This window comes from Heliangelus exortis, chromosome 2 (assembly GCF_036169615.1).
Source record: "Heliangelus exortis chromosome 2, bHelExo1.hap1, whole genome shotgun sequence".
Taxonomy (NCBI): domain Eukaryota; kingdom Metazoa; phylum Chordata; class Aves; order Apodiformes; family Trochilidae; genus Heliangelus; species Heliangelus exortis.
Window position 1 is genome coordinate 68,801,260 of NC_092423.1, and position 15,591 is coordinate 68,816,850.

Genomic DNA, 15,591 nt, shown 5'->3' on the forward strand with positions numbered 1-15,591 from the left:
GGAGGCTTCTGCAATGCATTGATAATTTCCTGACATAAATGATTCAAAAGCTCACATAGGAATTGTGTGTGAGCAATGAATATCTGATTCTTACAGTCAAGGAAGAACTGGTTAGGGAAGCCTTAGCTGCAGCGATCATGAGACTGTGGAGTTCAGGACACTGAGAGAACAGAGCAAGACAAAAAAGCAGGATCACAATCCTGGAACATCAAGAGAACAGACTTTTGCCTGTTCGGGAATCTGCTTGATTGAGTACTATGGGATACATGCCTGGAGAGAAGGAATCAACAAGAGCTGGCTTGTTTTCAAAGATCTCCTCCAAGCTTAAGAATGGTCCACCTTGACAAGTACAAGATCAAGCAAAGGTGGTAGGAAGCCTGCATGATGGATAAAAAGCTCTTGATTCAAGCATTAAAAGGTGAAAGTATAAGAGGTGAAAGCACTGACAGGTGAGAGAGCTACAAAGAGATTGTTCAAGCAGGCAGATATAGAGGTAGTAATACCAAAGCCCACCTGGATATTAATGTGATAAGGGACATAAAGGGCAGCAAGAAGGGCTTCTATGTGTCTTTTAGCAGTGAAAATACAATTGGTAAAAATGTGGTGCTGCTGCTGCCACTATGTTGACCACACGTCAGCAAAAGCAACCAACAGCATTTTCAGCTGCATTAGGGTAAGTGTCACCAGAAGGTCAAGGGAAGTGATCTTTTGCCACTATAGTGGTGAGACACTGTGAATTCTGGGCTCCTAGTACAGACATAAAGGACCCACAAAGGGCTGAAGGACTGGAGCATCTGTCATACAAGGAGAGGCTGAGAGAGCTGGATTTGTTTAGTCTGAATAAGGCTGAGAGAGATCTGGTTTTAAACACATCTGAGAGAGATGTGTTTAAAAATACCTTATGGGTGATGGGAAGAGTAAAGATGATCGAGACAGACTGTTCTTAGTGGTATCCAGTGACAGGAGGTGAGGCAATGGGCACAAGCAGAAACACAGGAAATGCCATTTATAAATATGAAGAAGTTTGTGGTGGTGAGTGTTGTTTTTTTACTGAGGGTGATGTAACTGCACAGGTGAGGGAATGGATTGCTTGGGGAGGTTGTAGAGTTTCCATCCCACTTAAAACTCAGCTGGACAAGGTCCTTTGAAACCTGTTCTAGCTGACTCTACTTTGAGTGAGTTGGAATAGACAGCTTCCAGAGGTCCCTTCCAACCTCCAACCGTTTTGTGATTTTGTGATTGTGATTCTCTAAACTTACATGATGTAAACTTTGACTTGTGTACCTCAGTTTCTCGTCCCAGCAGCAGTCCCACTTTCCCACCACCCAGAATGCAAGCTGTAACTTCAGAATGCATCAGCATCACAAGTGAGCTCAAGTTTTTATATAAATTGGAATTTTTCCCCTTGAAGACCTCTTTACTATTTTTTTGTTCATTTGTTTTCTCATCTTTCCTGCTGCCACTTCACTCATGTGCAGCATGAAAATAGGCAGTTACATCAATAAGGTTGGGGTTGAAATCAGTTAGCAGTTCATAACATTTGGTTCACAGCAATCAGGGGCCAGTATTTTGCACAGATCAAAACACAAAAGAATCAGAAATTAGCAAATTCTTTAATTTTGTCAGCATGGGCAAAAAGCAGATTAAAGGTGTCTCAAGACAGAGGGCCTACTCCTAAGAAAGCACAAACTCATAGAAGGAAAAATGGAGGAGCTAGAGATAAAGCCAAATGCAATAGCCAAAAGAGATACTCAGCTGAGAGTTCATATGCTAAAAGCCCCTTGAATCTTACACTTCAGTTTTCAGCTAACGGTGGTAGGGCTTGCTTCTAAAAATCAATTCCAGCATGACTTGAAGCACTCATATGTCTACAGGGACTTAAAACTATACAGACTCTTAATAACCCCTAAATTAAACAACAAAAAAAATCCTGTATGTATCTTGCAAGGTGGAAAAAACGAACCAAACAATGAACTGACTACTGGCTTCTTAAAATGTAGTTACACGCAGGTAAGGTTTAACTCTTCCTTAATATTTCTGTGGCATATTTAAGAACAATACTTTACCTAACTCATAGAACACATTTGTTATAAAATTTCTGGCAACACATACCAACAATATGTAAGCAAGATAACCTTCTACTACCCAAAATTTGAAGACATAAACTGAGCAACTGTAGCTATCTGCACTAAAGCCAAACTGGACTAGGCTATTTAATACATGACTGCTAGAATAGCAATAAAACCTGAGCCATTTCTTTAGTTCTGCATATAACTGCTCAATGCAACAAGTTTCAAGTGGTGAAAGGAAGAGATTTTTTACTAAGGTTACACTGAAAATATTTATGAGCTTCACCAGTTCAATACAACTCAAACAAAAAAAATCTTACAGCACAGTAAAATACTGATGAGACCATAGAAAAAAATATTCCTATTCCTAAAAACATATTCCTATCTACCTATGTGTATGCATGTACTGAGACATCTTTTCTGTGCAAGAAAAGAAATTTACATAATTTTAGCCAACCTAGCATTTGGATAATGGATTTTCAAGACAATACGCAGAGCTGTATGAATATAGTTATGGGTAAGAGAATTTAGATGAACTTTCTGCGTGCTGCCTATACACAATAATAGATTATTTTTTAGAATTAATATACTGTAAACAATCACTCCCATGAAGCCTAATTAAATGAAAATAAATCATTGTCAGGACACTGGACTCCCCAAGGAACTAAAAGCCAAAGCAGCCGGACATATAAAGACTGGATAGAGAACATGAGGCTAAACTGTTTACTTAGTAACTATGCAGTGAATGTGCTACTGTTTTCAGAATGTCCAATGGAGAAGCTCCAGTGTAGAGAGCTAATCCCCATTTCTCACCAAAACAGACAGGAATGCACACTGGATAATTTGTTCCTACTGATGATATCATTCTCTTAAGTTTACTGTTTTTAATAAGAAGCAAGTTTCAGCCTTCTTCTCTCACTTTCTCCCATGTACAAGATCAGATCAGCCTCTCGGTGACCTACTTTATGAGTCATAGTCCTCACTATTTATGATTCAGAAAAACGTCTTCTCTGACAGTATTTCCCAGACTACTGTGGGTTCATTCCAAGAATCAATTTCATCTTCATTGGTTTCCTACAGGAAACCAGACCAACTTCCTATTATTTTATTTTCCTTCATTTCAGCATGGCTCACATCAATTAACTGGAAGTGAGAGTGATAGAAAACTTTATTCTGCATAAACATAAGCCAACATAAACACCACCAAAAAATACTGAAGATGTCACTGGTTCAAAGTCATCAGAATGTGAAGCAAGCTAAGATTAGAAGTCTCCCTCCTTCCCCAAACAATGATGCATGCAGGCAAAACCAGTAAGCTTACATAGCCCAAGTTTTGTAACAGCTTTACAAGTCTCTGGTGAAAACATTCACCCCTAACAAATGGCCAAGGTCTACTCCCTCTTCTAACACTGGAAATTGTTTTAAAATGGTAAGCACTGTTGGATTGCTTTTAAGTCCTATCGATACCGTAGCCAAGTCCCCCAGTTACCATGGTCAACTGACTTGGGGTGCCTTGATTCTCTCCTCAATTGTGACAATGGAAGTATGACTGGAGATGCTAGGCAGCATAAAAGCCACACCCTGAAGAATTCCATCTAGGCTTCCACTAGGACTTCTAATGCTGTCTAAGTATTGGCCTGCTGTATTCAGGTTAGCTTCTAAAAGAGACACTTTAATGTCTCCTCATTGTGCTCCAAGGCACATTAGTTCTCCAAAAGCCAAGACTCTGTGCCGGATCCGAATTGGCTCAAAATGTCCACGCAGTGAGATTCTTGAGGAATAAACTTTCCTAGAACCCTTAGTAGCGTCACACAAAAACTTATAGCAGAATCACCCCCCCTTCACATCTTCCCAGTGCTGCGACTTGAGCTGCTGGCAGCTGCAGCAGCCACCTGGAGGTAGTTTGGAACTAGAACATTAGTACCATGCTAACACCACCTAAGGGACTCAAGTAATTTCCATGGAGATTGTTATCCAATGCACTAGTTTAAGAAATTAAATGATGGAAGAACATCTAGCTGTGGATTGCTAATACCCAGCAAGCTTTGCTGGCTCAGGTTTTGCTCTGCAAAGCTGCAGTTAAATCACCTTCCAGACCAAAGCTGCCTGTGGACTTCTGTGGCCTTTTTCTTAAACTGCTGTACCTGAGCTAATAAACCCAACCAGAACTCCAGTTAGCACAGAGCAAACTGGGTAATTCAATCACACAAGCAATTTAAAAGCCAGATTCTTTTCCTTTCATCTCTATATATTGCCATTTTTCTTCTCAATAACTGCAGCCTTTCAATGTGGTTGCCTCTTGCTGTGTTTCACAGTTAGGGACTGATAGAAGCCACACATTGCCTGTTGTAGGAAGGCTGGCTTATCCGTGGCTTACATACCCCTTCAGTTTTCACCTTAAAATAGGACAGGGAATATTAGCACTTCAGGACACTTCCACATTGCAGAAAATAAGAACAGGGCATACAGTTGACACACAATTTTTTTAACGACAATTTGCTACTTGGCCATCAGTTTCAGTTTGTAATCATGAAGCAGTAAGAATGAGGTTTTTGTGAGTAAACAGAGTTCACCTGTTAGTAAAATGAGCTTTTACATGATACAGCAATAGAGCATAACATATGTAAAACAAAGTTACCTGCTGTCCTATTCATATGCTTCCCTTATGATGCAGCAGAACTTGCCAGGGTCAAGTAACTCATCCTCAGCCACTATTTTTTGTTTCAGTTTCTATAACTTGATTTTTTTTCCCAACCAAAACCCCAGAAATTACATAATACCGTAGATAGTATCAAAGCTCTTTTCTCTATTTGTAGGTCGACCTTTCAAAAAGATTACCACCTCCATAAAAACTAGCACAGGAGAAGCCTTTCTGGAAATGACACACTCAGAGACATGCATCGGTTATAACGTAAACAGAATAAAACGTTTCTAAGTGCTGTTTGGCCTAACAACACTAGGTAACTTCTCCACTTGGACTGATAACCAGTATAACTGATATAACCAGTTATAACTGATAACCACAGAAAGAGTTGTTTCACAGGGTAAAAAAATCACATTTCCAAATCTGTGGACTTTTTTTGATAATTTAACCTCACTTATTCTAGCATTTTAACATATATTCAGTAGTGAGACTTGTACAGTAATACAGCAACAGCACAAATACGATTATCTTGATTAAAGGCAGTATTTTTCTGTCAAAGTCAGCAGTTATTAAAATGGCTATAAATGATGCAATCTAAAATAATCAAACCAGGATGCCACCACCAGTGCACATTCACAAATCCCAGTGCTAGAAGCTACTCACCTTGACATGGCTCTGAGCTCCCAGGTTGTATATCTCGGTGGGCTTGACTTCATTAATGATCTTCACCAGGCAGGTGCTGTCCGTGAGATCACCATAGTGTAGCTTCATGTCTTCAGAGTTTAAGAACACAGAATTAATACAGTTCCAGAACAATATGGCATTCTTGGTCCAAATCCTATTCCAGTTTTAAAGTCCAAGTAAACATAAGAGAACATTGGCTCAATAAATTTTGCTTGGGTTTTTTTCCCCTGCTTTAAGCACAAAATATACTTCCCAGCAGGAAGAATGAATATCATTTGAGATTCCCTTTTCAATTATCTGATTTACCAAGCAACATTTATTTCATTTGTTTCATAGTTTACACTTCATTAATCCAGACTGTAAAAATTAGGTTAATGTCATATACAGATTTTTAGGCACAAAAAAAGAATTATTTTAAGTTAGGCTTCCAATATTTCATTCATAAAAGTTTTCAATAACTTCTTACGCACACATCAATAGCTTTCTCCTCCTTTTCCAAAATGTTGCATGCTTAAGTTCCTCACTGCCAATAATATCATAACACAACAAAAATGCCCACAAGATGCACATTTAGGTGACAGTACAGTACAATTCCATCCATTTATCACTATTGGTTTTCCATTTTAAAAATATAGATATATATTGGAAAGGAATTTCAGAAAACATTGTAAATGTCAAGGAAAAATGTTTTATGACAGGCCAAAATCTCAAGTGTGGTTAGATACATATCAGTCACACACAGCTGTTATTTATCCTTTTCTGACTGAGTTACATTTTCATTTGTGTGGGGAAAAAAGTAGGCAAGAGTGTGTGACAAGCTCCTGTCAAAATTAAAAGAGGCTTATCAACAATGGCTTATCAACTTGTCCTTGGTTTCAGACCCTGACCTGTCAAGAAATTATTCCAGAAGTGAAATTCATTCTGATAAAGTCCCATTTTCCTCTTATTAAAAAAATAAAAATACCTCACCACCACACTGCTACTCACAGATCTAGTTGACAAAAATTAAAACCCTGTTATCAGTACTGATGAATTCACTGCTTATATTTACTTACCATATCTACATAGATTTACATGATGTTTCTGACCTTAAGAAATTTATGTTTACATTGTCCTATCTCCACAAAAAGTAGAAATTCCTATTTCTACACAGTTTAGTAGTCTTCCCATTTAATAATGGTTGCCAGTTTTTCTGGGGTTCTATCATCTGCAGATATGAACTTTAATTTTTTTTATTTTTTTTTTGAAATATGAAACCAAGATATACAAGGTTTCTTACAGGAGGCTACCACATGGATCCCCAGTACATTTAAAAAAAATGCCACAAAAATAAACTTTGTTTTCATTATAGTTTGTTGGGTGGGGTTTTTTATTTGGTTTGGGTTTTTTTAACACCTTAAGGCAGCAAGGAAGTAACAGATTATGCAGTTATCAGGTGGTCAGCTTTGTACATTTCTGCTCAACAGACAGCTTGAGGCTCTTCAGGCTGATAAAGTGATTCAGGCTAGCAGGTTACAGTAAATTCTTAAAGTCTGCTTTTACATCCATGTTGCTTGAAAATGAGAGTTCTGAAGATACCTCAAGACTCATTTGAAGCTGTGTCTGATGGGTAAGGGAAGAACAATGCAACTTTTTTGTGCACACATCAATTATCCACTCTGTGGGCTACCTTCGTCCCTGACACCAGTTCAATCCAGGCTGTGCTCCACTGGTATGGAAGGCAACATTTTTGTTTCCCAAATGAAATTCAATACATGAAACCAGTTTTTGTCTGAGGGACACAGCATGCACAAGATCCCAGACTGTTATAGGATGGAACTATTTGGGTGTTGGTGTTAAACCTGCAATCCTTAAAACTGTTAACCACCTGAACAACTGCTCCATTCTTCTTGCAACAATAAGTAGAGACCCATAGCAAGGACCACCCAAAAAATTTCTGATGGCAGCTACCACCTTTTCAGGACAACTCTGGGCTGGTGTGAACAGAGAAGAAGGCAAATGCACTACCTTTTCAGTTCCATAAAATGAAGCTTCCCCTAGGCAACTGGGAGCCCTTTTCTTTCTCTGCTTACTTGGCTGGGAGTTAAACTCCATCTCCTTGCTAGTGGAGCCAGCTCTTTGGAGAGGATGGAGCAGAGGACATTGTTGAAGGAGGAGGCCCAGCGAGCAGCAGCAGCATCTCTGGAGGAACTTTGGGGTCTGAAAGAGCAACTGATTCATCTTAAACAGCAACCAAGAAGGAAGGAGGTGCCATATCAAGGCTCCTTCTTCTTACCACCACCCCCAGGCCAGACACCAGTCTTGGAGGTTCTCAGGGGAAGGTGGGTTGCCAGCTGGGCTGAACTGAGCATCAGAAATACCCTGCCACAATTCCCTGAAATTTAAAACTCTCCAAGGGGAACTCCCATTTTGGTCCACCATCAAGTCTTCAAATCTTCTTGTCCAAAGATTTGGCTTTTTTGAAGGGTAGCAGAGCATGAGGCTTTTTCTTCTGACCCATGAAAAAGATGTATTTCAGGAATAATAGCCTAAGTGGACTTACTAGAAATGGCATTTATTTGATGCAAAGATTTATAACAACAGATCAAAAGTCAAAACCTTTGATATTATGCAATCTGAAAACCTCCTTAGCAAGCAACAGCTGGAGGGCTTTCTTCAGGAAATACCTTGTTTTACTTCTTGTTCTCTCAGCTTTTTTTTTAATTGTATAAAGAGGTTCACTGTTCATGAAGATCATAATTTTGCAACATGTAACCAATTCCACATGGGAAGAACACATAGGGCAGACACAACATTAAGGTTTGCTCAGATCAACCACTATTGCTTCTTTGCTTCCTCCAATACTGCCTGGAAACCCATTATTTCCAAACAGTTTCCATGGAGCACAGAGATTCCAAGACCAATTCCTCCTCATCCTCCTCCCAGTCATATGGCTGCATTCCTCAGTTAAAGGAAAATGAGATAAGTGGGGAAAAACATTTAAGGTCTGATTTCTTCCTCCTTTCTTCCACCCCTTTCCTTAAATATCCATCTACATATTTCTCACGATCTACATTGCCTTCTGATATCATTTCCTGTATTTGCAAGACAGTCCTCAAAACTGCACAGCTTCCTGTTTGATTTATTCTGCTTCATTTTGTCTTAATGGCCATGAATGTAAGTCACGTGAAACACAGCTCTTCCATTGTCCTTGACAGAAGCACAAGTTTCAGTATTCCTCATGTAAGCATTTTATTCAGTTTTACCTCTCTCTCAATCAGATGTTATAAGAAACAACATTAAATAAGTAGCAACTGTTGACAGTGAATACCACTAAAGGCATGTCAGAAATTATATATTTTCTTAAATTACAAGCAGAAGTGAAGTGAAACGTGAAAGTTGCATTATATATTACATTTTAGTACAAATAGGCTCTGTTTAACCATGGTGGGAAGCAGACTTCAAAAGACATTGAGATTCATTTATGGCATAGAGATACTTAGTGTTAATAATACCTTAAGTTGGACTATTTAAGAAAGTGTCAGTCTGCACAAATCTACAAACTCTACACATAGCTTTTAGAAATATATGCTTGCTAAAATGCTCAACCCTTCTGCTGAACTGGAGCCATCCTGCATTTCAGCTTCTTCTCTTGAAGTGACTAGTAAACCTTCCTAAGGCAAAATACTCAAATAATTTTTGCAAATTATACACTAATAGTAATAATAATTTCACCTTTCAAAGTATTATCAGTAATAGAGAATACACTACAGTGTCAGTAAATTGCCAGGAGCAATGCCTTTCCTTCAAGAAAAAAAAAAAGTAATAATTTCCTTGGGTGCAGAAAATCAGAAGGTCCAAAGATTCATGCTTCCTGTCATCGGTAAGAACTGATCATGTCCTATTCGTGCTGTCATAGAGGTTTTCCCCTAAACTTCACCTTCATTAGGCACTAAGAAGTTCATAAGGAAACAGAAGTGGGATGCTTAAGATAACTGCCCTGAAAAAAACCAACATTTTACCATTCTGGTATCTCAGTGTTTTTTAACCTCCCAGAGTTTTTGGCACTTTCTAGCTACGTATGAGCTGTGTCAGCACTTCTACACAACAGAAAAGTGCCTTCCTGTGGCCCTCTTCTATTTTCCCCTCTTGGTAATTCACATGCAAGAGTATCTATATTTTGTGGCACATTTTCATCAGGTAAAAAGAATCACTTTTCTTTCTGAGAGCAGCTAACAAGCACAAGCAGAGAAAAGGGAAGCTTAGCTATCAAGGTTTTCTGTTTGTTGTTGTTTTAAATAACCAATCTGAAGTCAAACATAGCTTAAAAAATAACTACTCCTTAATAACATTTAGGTACAAGAAACTGGGATTCACCACCTGCTCCCAAAAACCTTTTTCCAACAAACCTATGCCACACAACCCCAATTCCTTTATATATAAAAACAAAGTCTTACTTCCTTCGATGTGAGCCTGTGGGTTCTTATAGAGATGTTCAATCCGGCCCGTATTAAAAGAACTAGACCGACGAACAATGCCATGCACCTGGGGATTGAACAAGGAAAAATACAAAAGGAAAGTGGTAAATGTTAAGAGCAAAGTGTTCATCATCACTATCATTGCTGTTTTCATATATATGGGCCTCACCCTTGTACCAGGTAATCAGAGCTTGTTGCCATTGCTAAAGCCAGACAGCTACCCAAATCATGAAAAGTAAGTAGAGAAGCTCTGGTGCTTTCATATTTGATGCCCTCAAGTGGGTTCATTGTGCTTGACACCACTATCAGCCTAAGCATCACACACACAGAAAATAACACTGAATTGCCCTAGAGCACCATCTCCCAGTGAGTGAAGCTTGCCAATATTACTGGTGTTGGAGAAAAAATGTATGAATCCCAAGATAACCACTTTGGTCTGTTTACAGAGCAGTCTTTCTAAAGCCAGAGGGGTAATGGGCAGCAGGATGAGATAAGGCTAGGGAAAGGAGAGAAGAGACAAAGAGGAGAGAAGGGAAGAAAAAAACAAAGGTAGAAAAGGGGCAGCAGATGAAAGCCCCAAATGCTTTTTAGAAAAAAACTGGTTATTCACTTTCCCAGGTGTTGGAAGAAGGGCCAGAACAGTCAGTGCTGCTATTCACAGTTTTTGTGGACCTCATGAGTCAGTGTTATCCAATGGGTTATGAGACATGCAGGGAAGCCTAAGGCTGAAACGCATGTTGGGAATTTCCTTTAACCAGCCATGATAAATAAGTTGATGCCAAAACCCCACCAGTTCTGACTAACATTAAAGAAAAGCCTGTTTGTGTCTAATGGAGTAGAGAAACTGTTCAAACACTGATGCCGTTTCCTCCTGATGTCAGATAGCCCCATGACTGCTTCCAAAATTCATGCTAGCTTTGGTTGCCAGCTGCACAAGTTGTGCTTGCACGAGGGAAACAAAACTTCAGCATTTGACTTTCCTCCACTTCTCCCTGCCCTTTATTTCTATAACTCTTACACTGCATCCTACAATCTATTCTAGTTGGACCATCGTTTTACTCTCTCACTCCATGTTAACTTGTACTGTGAGAAGCTAGGTCTGGGGATTTTTGTTTTACACATGACACAAGTCATGGTTATTGACAAAGAATACACATTTTATTCCATTTTAAGTCGAAACTTAACTGAGTAAAAAGGTATGCACAAAAGCAGATTGAGACCAGTTTGCTGATCTAAGAATGACACTTCCATAATCACTTGACTTTTGTGAAAGATGCTGGAAATATTTTGAGTACTCAAATAAGCACCTGTTTTCCAAAGTAAAAATCCGACTGTGCTGTCTTAAAGCATCAACTTATTCTAAAGAAAGCTAACTCTAGGGTTCTACAAGTCTTCTAGCAAAATTAAATATTTGGCTGAGTCCTGATGAGAGACTTCTTGAGCTCTCAATTATTCTGTGCTGAAATTCAAGTTCATGCAAACGATTGACCAATAAATCAAATCTTGCCAGCTCAACACTTGCTGAAAGATTGTGCTTGAAAGAGCTTTGTGTCAGCTGAATGGCTGTGATACCAACATTTGATCAATGAGATGTGCCAAGACTTCAAAATGTTTCAAACAAACAACTCCATAGAGCCTGTTGCATCCAGTGATAAGAAGAAAACATGCAAACCCAGCTTTTTCTTTTTACCTTTTTTTTTTTTCTTCCCTTCCACTCCTTTTTCTGGTATGCACATACAAGAGAAAGAAAACCTGCCAAATGCTTAATCCGTGACATCAATATTACCTTAAAAAAACTGATGAAAGGTACCTTTGTTTGCATGAGACAGGTGAAATTCAAACTTTGTGACAAGCCAAAGAGTGCACAAACTGGTTAATCTAGTTAAGTAAAATCAGTGGATTTTTATCAACAGGGCTTGATCTTTAAATAAATTGGAAAAAAAAACCAAACCACCTTAGTAAGGGAGTCTTATCACATGTACACTCATGTTCAATTACTCAGGAAGAGAGGTTTCTAACTGGAAAGAATTCTAACAAGTAGCTGGAGAGTTGAAAAACAGAAATAAACCCTCTACCTAATTATTGTACTCTTTCAATTGTAGAAATGGTTATATTTCATTTCCAGTTTCATTGTGAACTAAAAGACAGCATGTGCTTTTCTCTTTAAAGTGCAGAAGCAACCACACTGATATCACTCTTCCCCCAGTGGAATGGAGAAATAGTAAAAATAATCCATTTACAACACTGAAAAGTAAAATAAGGAGATTAATCAAAGTAAGAGATAGGATGGAATAAGCAAGACAAGATTAATCATGTGCAGAAGTGTGGAAAGGAAAGCACTGACTGGCTGAGAAGAAACTCCTCACTAAGCTATGAAGCAGCACTAAACCAGAAGTAATGCAATCCCATATTGGAACAAACATTAGCTTTTAGAAAAACCCAGAAAATACTCCACTGTGGGAAGACTGATTTGACCACCCCTTCCCTTCCACTATCAAACATTTTGGAAGCATCTTTTGTGGCTAAGAAGGCACACATTTTCACATATATGCCCACAACAGTTCAAAACCATCAAATCATATTATAATAATGTGACTGTTACTTTTCTAAGCCACAAAAAAGACAATCTTGCCAGGGAAGAATAGGCAGTAAATATCAAGGAATCAGACTCTATTTTAAGGAAAAGGTAAATGAAAACTGTTTGCTAAGCAAGACCATAAGTAATCCAACAAAAGGGGTGGAAAGTAACACTACCAAAATATATATTATTTAGGTGGGGGTTGTTACGTTGGTCTGCTTTTTCTTTTTAAACAGAGACAGCAAAATGCAAGGTTTTCACTGCTGAAGTATAAGTGCCAAAATAAAAGGGCCTTTAGTGCAGAGAGAGAAGAGGGGAAAGAGAACAAACAAGAGATTCTTATTCCTTTATGTGGTACATTGCATCATAAATTGTTCCCCAATTCCTTACAGTTTTGGCTCACACAGGTCGCTGCTTATCTAATTTGGCGGGAAACATGCAAAGCAGCTATACCCTGAGGAGAAGAGGGAATCCACCAGTGGACATGAGATGATAAATAGTACAATAAGCTGGCACGATTACAGGCCATGCTGCACATTCCTCTCTGGCGTTTTGATTTGTTATCAAGGGCTGCAGTGGAAAACATACACTGAGAAGGACAGAAGCAGAGGAAGCTGGAGCTGCAGCATCCAAATGATTCCATCAGCCTGCAGCAGGTCACCGAGTCACTCACCTCGTAGCCTTTTTCCAGCAGGAACTCAGCCAAGTACGATCCATCCTGGGAAGAGTAAGATATAGGAAAATGTTAGAAACACAGTGAATAGGCCTGGGAGATTTGGACTTGTTAAGGTCTCAAAAATTAAAAAAAAAAAAAAAAAAAAAAAAAAAAAGAAAAACTTGCAGTGAGCAGCGACTTGAATGGGTAAGAAACATATACTTCGATTTCTCCAGATTTACACACTAACTTTAGAAGTGCTATAAATGGTTTTTTGGTTAATTTTAGATTAAGAAGCAGTATATTTTAAGATAATTTGCTTACAAATGCTGGTTGAGAACTGCTATCTCTTGAGTCCCTTCCCAACTTCCATTATAACATACCCAGGGACGTTTTTCTAAAATTTCCTAAATGCAGTCACTGAATTTGAAAGATTTTGGAGAAAATGTAGGAAAAACATTCTAGAAACATTGGTGCAAGCTTGGCATACTCTGCAAACTTATGTGCCTCTGTACACTGTGTCAATGCTTGCATCTTCCTTACACGTGTGATCCTTCAACAAGCCTTCTGAAGGCAACAATAATTCTGCTTGCCTGACCAAAGGACTGCTAAAAAACATCCCTAGTATGCCTTATACTTATAATTCAGAATACAAGCCACTTACATATTTTATATTTCATAAAAGATTGGGAGTTTTGATTGGTTTTAAGGTTTGGGTTTTTTTTTCTTCCTTTTAAATCCTTGTCAAACTTCAATTATTAAACTCCCTAAAAGCAAACACATGCTAGTGCATGATTCCCTGATATGGGATGATTTCCCTGGCATTACTAGTGCCAGAATTACCAAATACAATGTCATTTTATCTTCATAAATGTGTAAAGTACCATCAGAAACCCCGCAAAGTTTACTTCTCCAAAAGAGTGCTCATTAACCAGCTCAGTGAATATTACCCAAGCTCAAAGACTCTGCATCTTTTCACTGACTTTTTGAACCAGTTGTTGTTTTCATAGGCAAGAGTATTCCATCAGAGTCAAATGAGTTGCTACATAAAGATCATAAAAACATGAAATGCTACCTATGTTTATGTGTTTAAACCCTATTACACGGATCTTTGCCATGATAACAGCTAGAAATACTTATGTTTGAAACTAAAGAGACATCTCTTTGGTCCTCTTTTTAAAAAGACTGTTTCTCCAAAGAAAAAAAAAAATAATAAACCAACTCTCTCACCTCATATTAAATGAATTTTGTCTCAGGGACAGCCTAAGGAGAACAACATACTTAGACGAAAATTCAAGATGCATCAGGTGGCCCTAACACATCAGGACTGCCAGTGGAGACTGCTCACTACACTGATGGCAAAATAATGCATAAGTTAAAAAGCAAAATAATGCAAAAAGGCATGGTGCAGTGCACAAGGGGCACATTGCTGTACGTTTAAAACTATAGCACTAGAAAAAGAAAAAAACAAAACAAAACAGTAGCTTTCTGGTATGTTTCACAAAGTCTTACACAACCTAGAAGCTTGATGCTAAGAAAGAGTCTCAGCTTACATATTCTTCCACTACGTGTATATGTGTGTGTTGACATAACTTCACAGTGCCATAACCCAAAAGCCATCAGTCTATGACACCAGTTGATCTGGAACATGACAAACCACATGTGCTATGACATCACTGGAACAGTATATATTTCTGCACATGAAATGAAAAAACAAGACCCTAGCTAATGGAGACATTCAAAGAACATGTCTGGAAATTCTGGAGAAAATGGGGGCAAAGGGAAGGGTGGAAACTACCTTTAATGTAGTCGTCACCTTTCTCATTAGTAATTCTTGCAGGACTTAGCAGAGGTGAATCGGGGAAGAAAACTTCCTAATTCTCCTTAGTTGCTCAGTTTACTCAAACATGCAAAATAAAAAGGAGGTGAAAATGGGAGACCCAGAGAGTGCAAAGGAGATGAAAAAAAGAAAGGTTGTAATTACTTAGGAAGTTGATGGGAAACAGACTTGACTAGGATTGAACCCTGTCAATAAGGTCTTGTTCTTCTCACCCAGGCCATTGCTCAAACTTTCCAGTCCCCCTGGAACATTCTGAACCAGCAGTGGCACTCACTTCCTCTGCATTTCCTTTCCAGGTCTATCAAGTGATAGGGTAGGGCTTCACAATGAGTGGGAAACAGGCAGCAAGTGTGAAAGCTCCTGGTTTCTGGCTCTAGCACAGCACAGCTGATTTACTGTCTGGTAATCACACACAATGTGGATTCGTGCTGTCCTGCACCGTGATACCATTATCACACACGGCCCCCGAGTTTCATGTTGCCCTTCCTTTTCTTTTCAGTACAGCTGCTGTCAATGCAAACAGCAATCAGAACATTCAGATCAGCAGTCACAGTGTCAGAGTTTGCAGCTCGCAGTGCAGTTTCCATCTTTTCATAATGCAGGCTAGGAGTAAATAATATTAAGTAAGTTCTAGTAAATAATTTTAAACCTTCATCCACAGGAG

General features: G+C 38.7%; 1 protein-coding gene across 1 annotated transcript in view; it reads right to left on the reverse strand.

Moving 5' to 3' along the window:
* GMDS (GDP-mannose 4,6-dehydratase) overlaps positions 1–15,591 on the reverse strand; it is a 414,580-nt gene that overhangs the window by 335,013 nt on the left and 63,976 nt on the right. The window contains exons 2-4 of the mRNA XM_071736566.1: positions 13,106–13,150; positions 9,834–9,921; positions 5,377–5,486 (exon numbers count right to left, since the gene is read on the reverse strand). Coding sequence (XP_071592667.1) covers positions 5,377–5,486; positions 9,834–9,921; positions 13,106–13,150 — 243 coding nt within the window. The remainder of the gene's footprint in view (positions 1–5,376; positions 5,487–9,833; positions 9,922–13,105; positions 13,151–15,591) is intronic.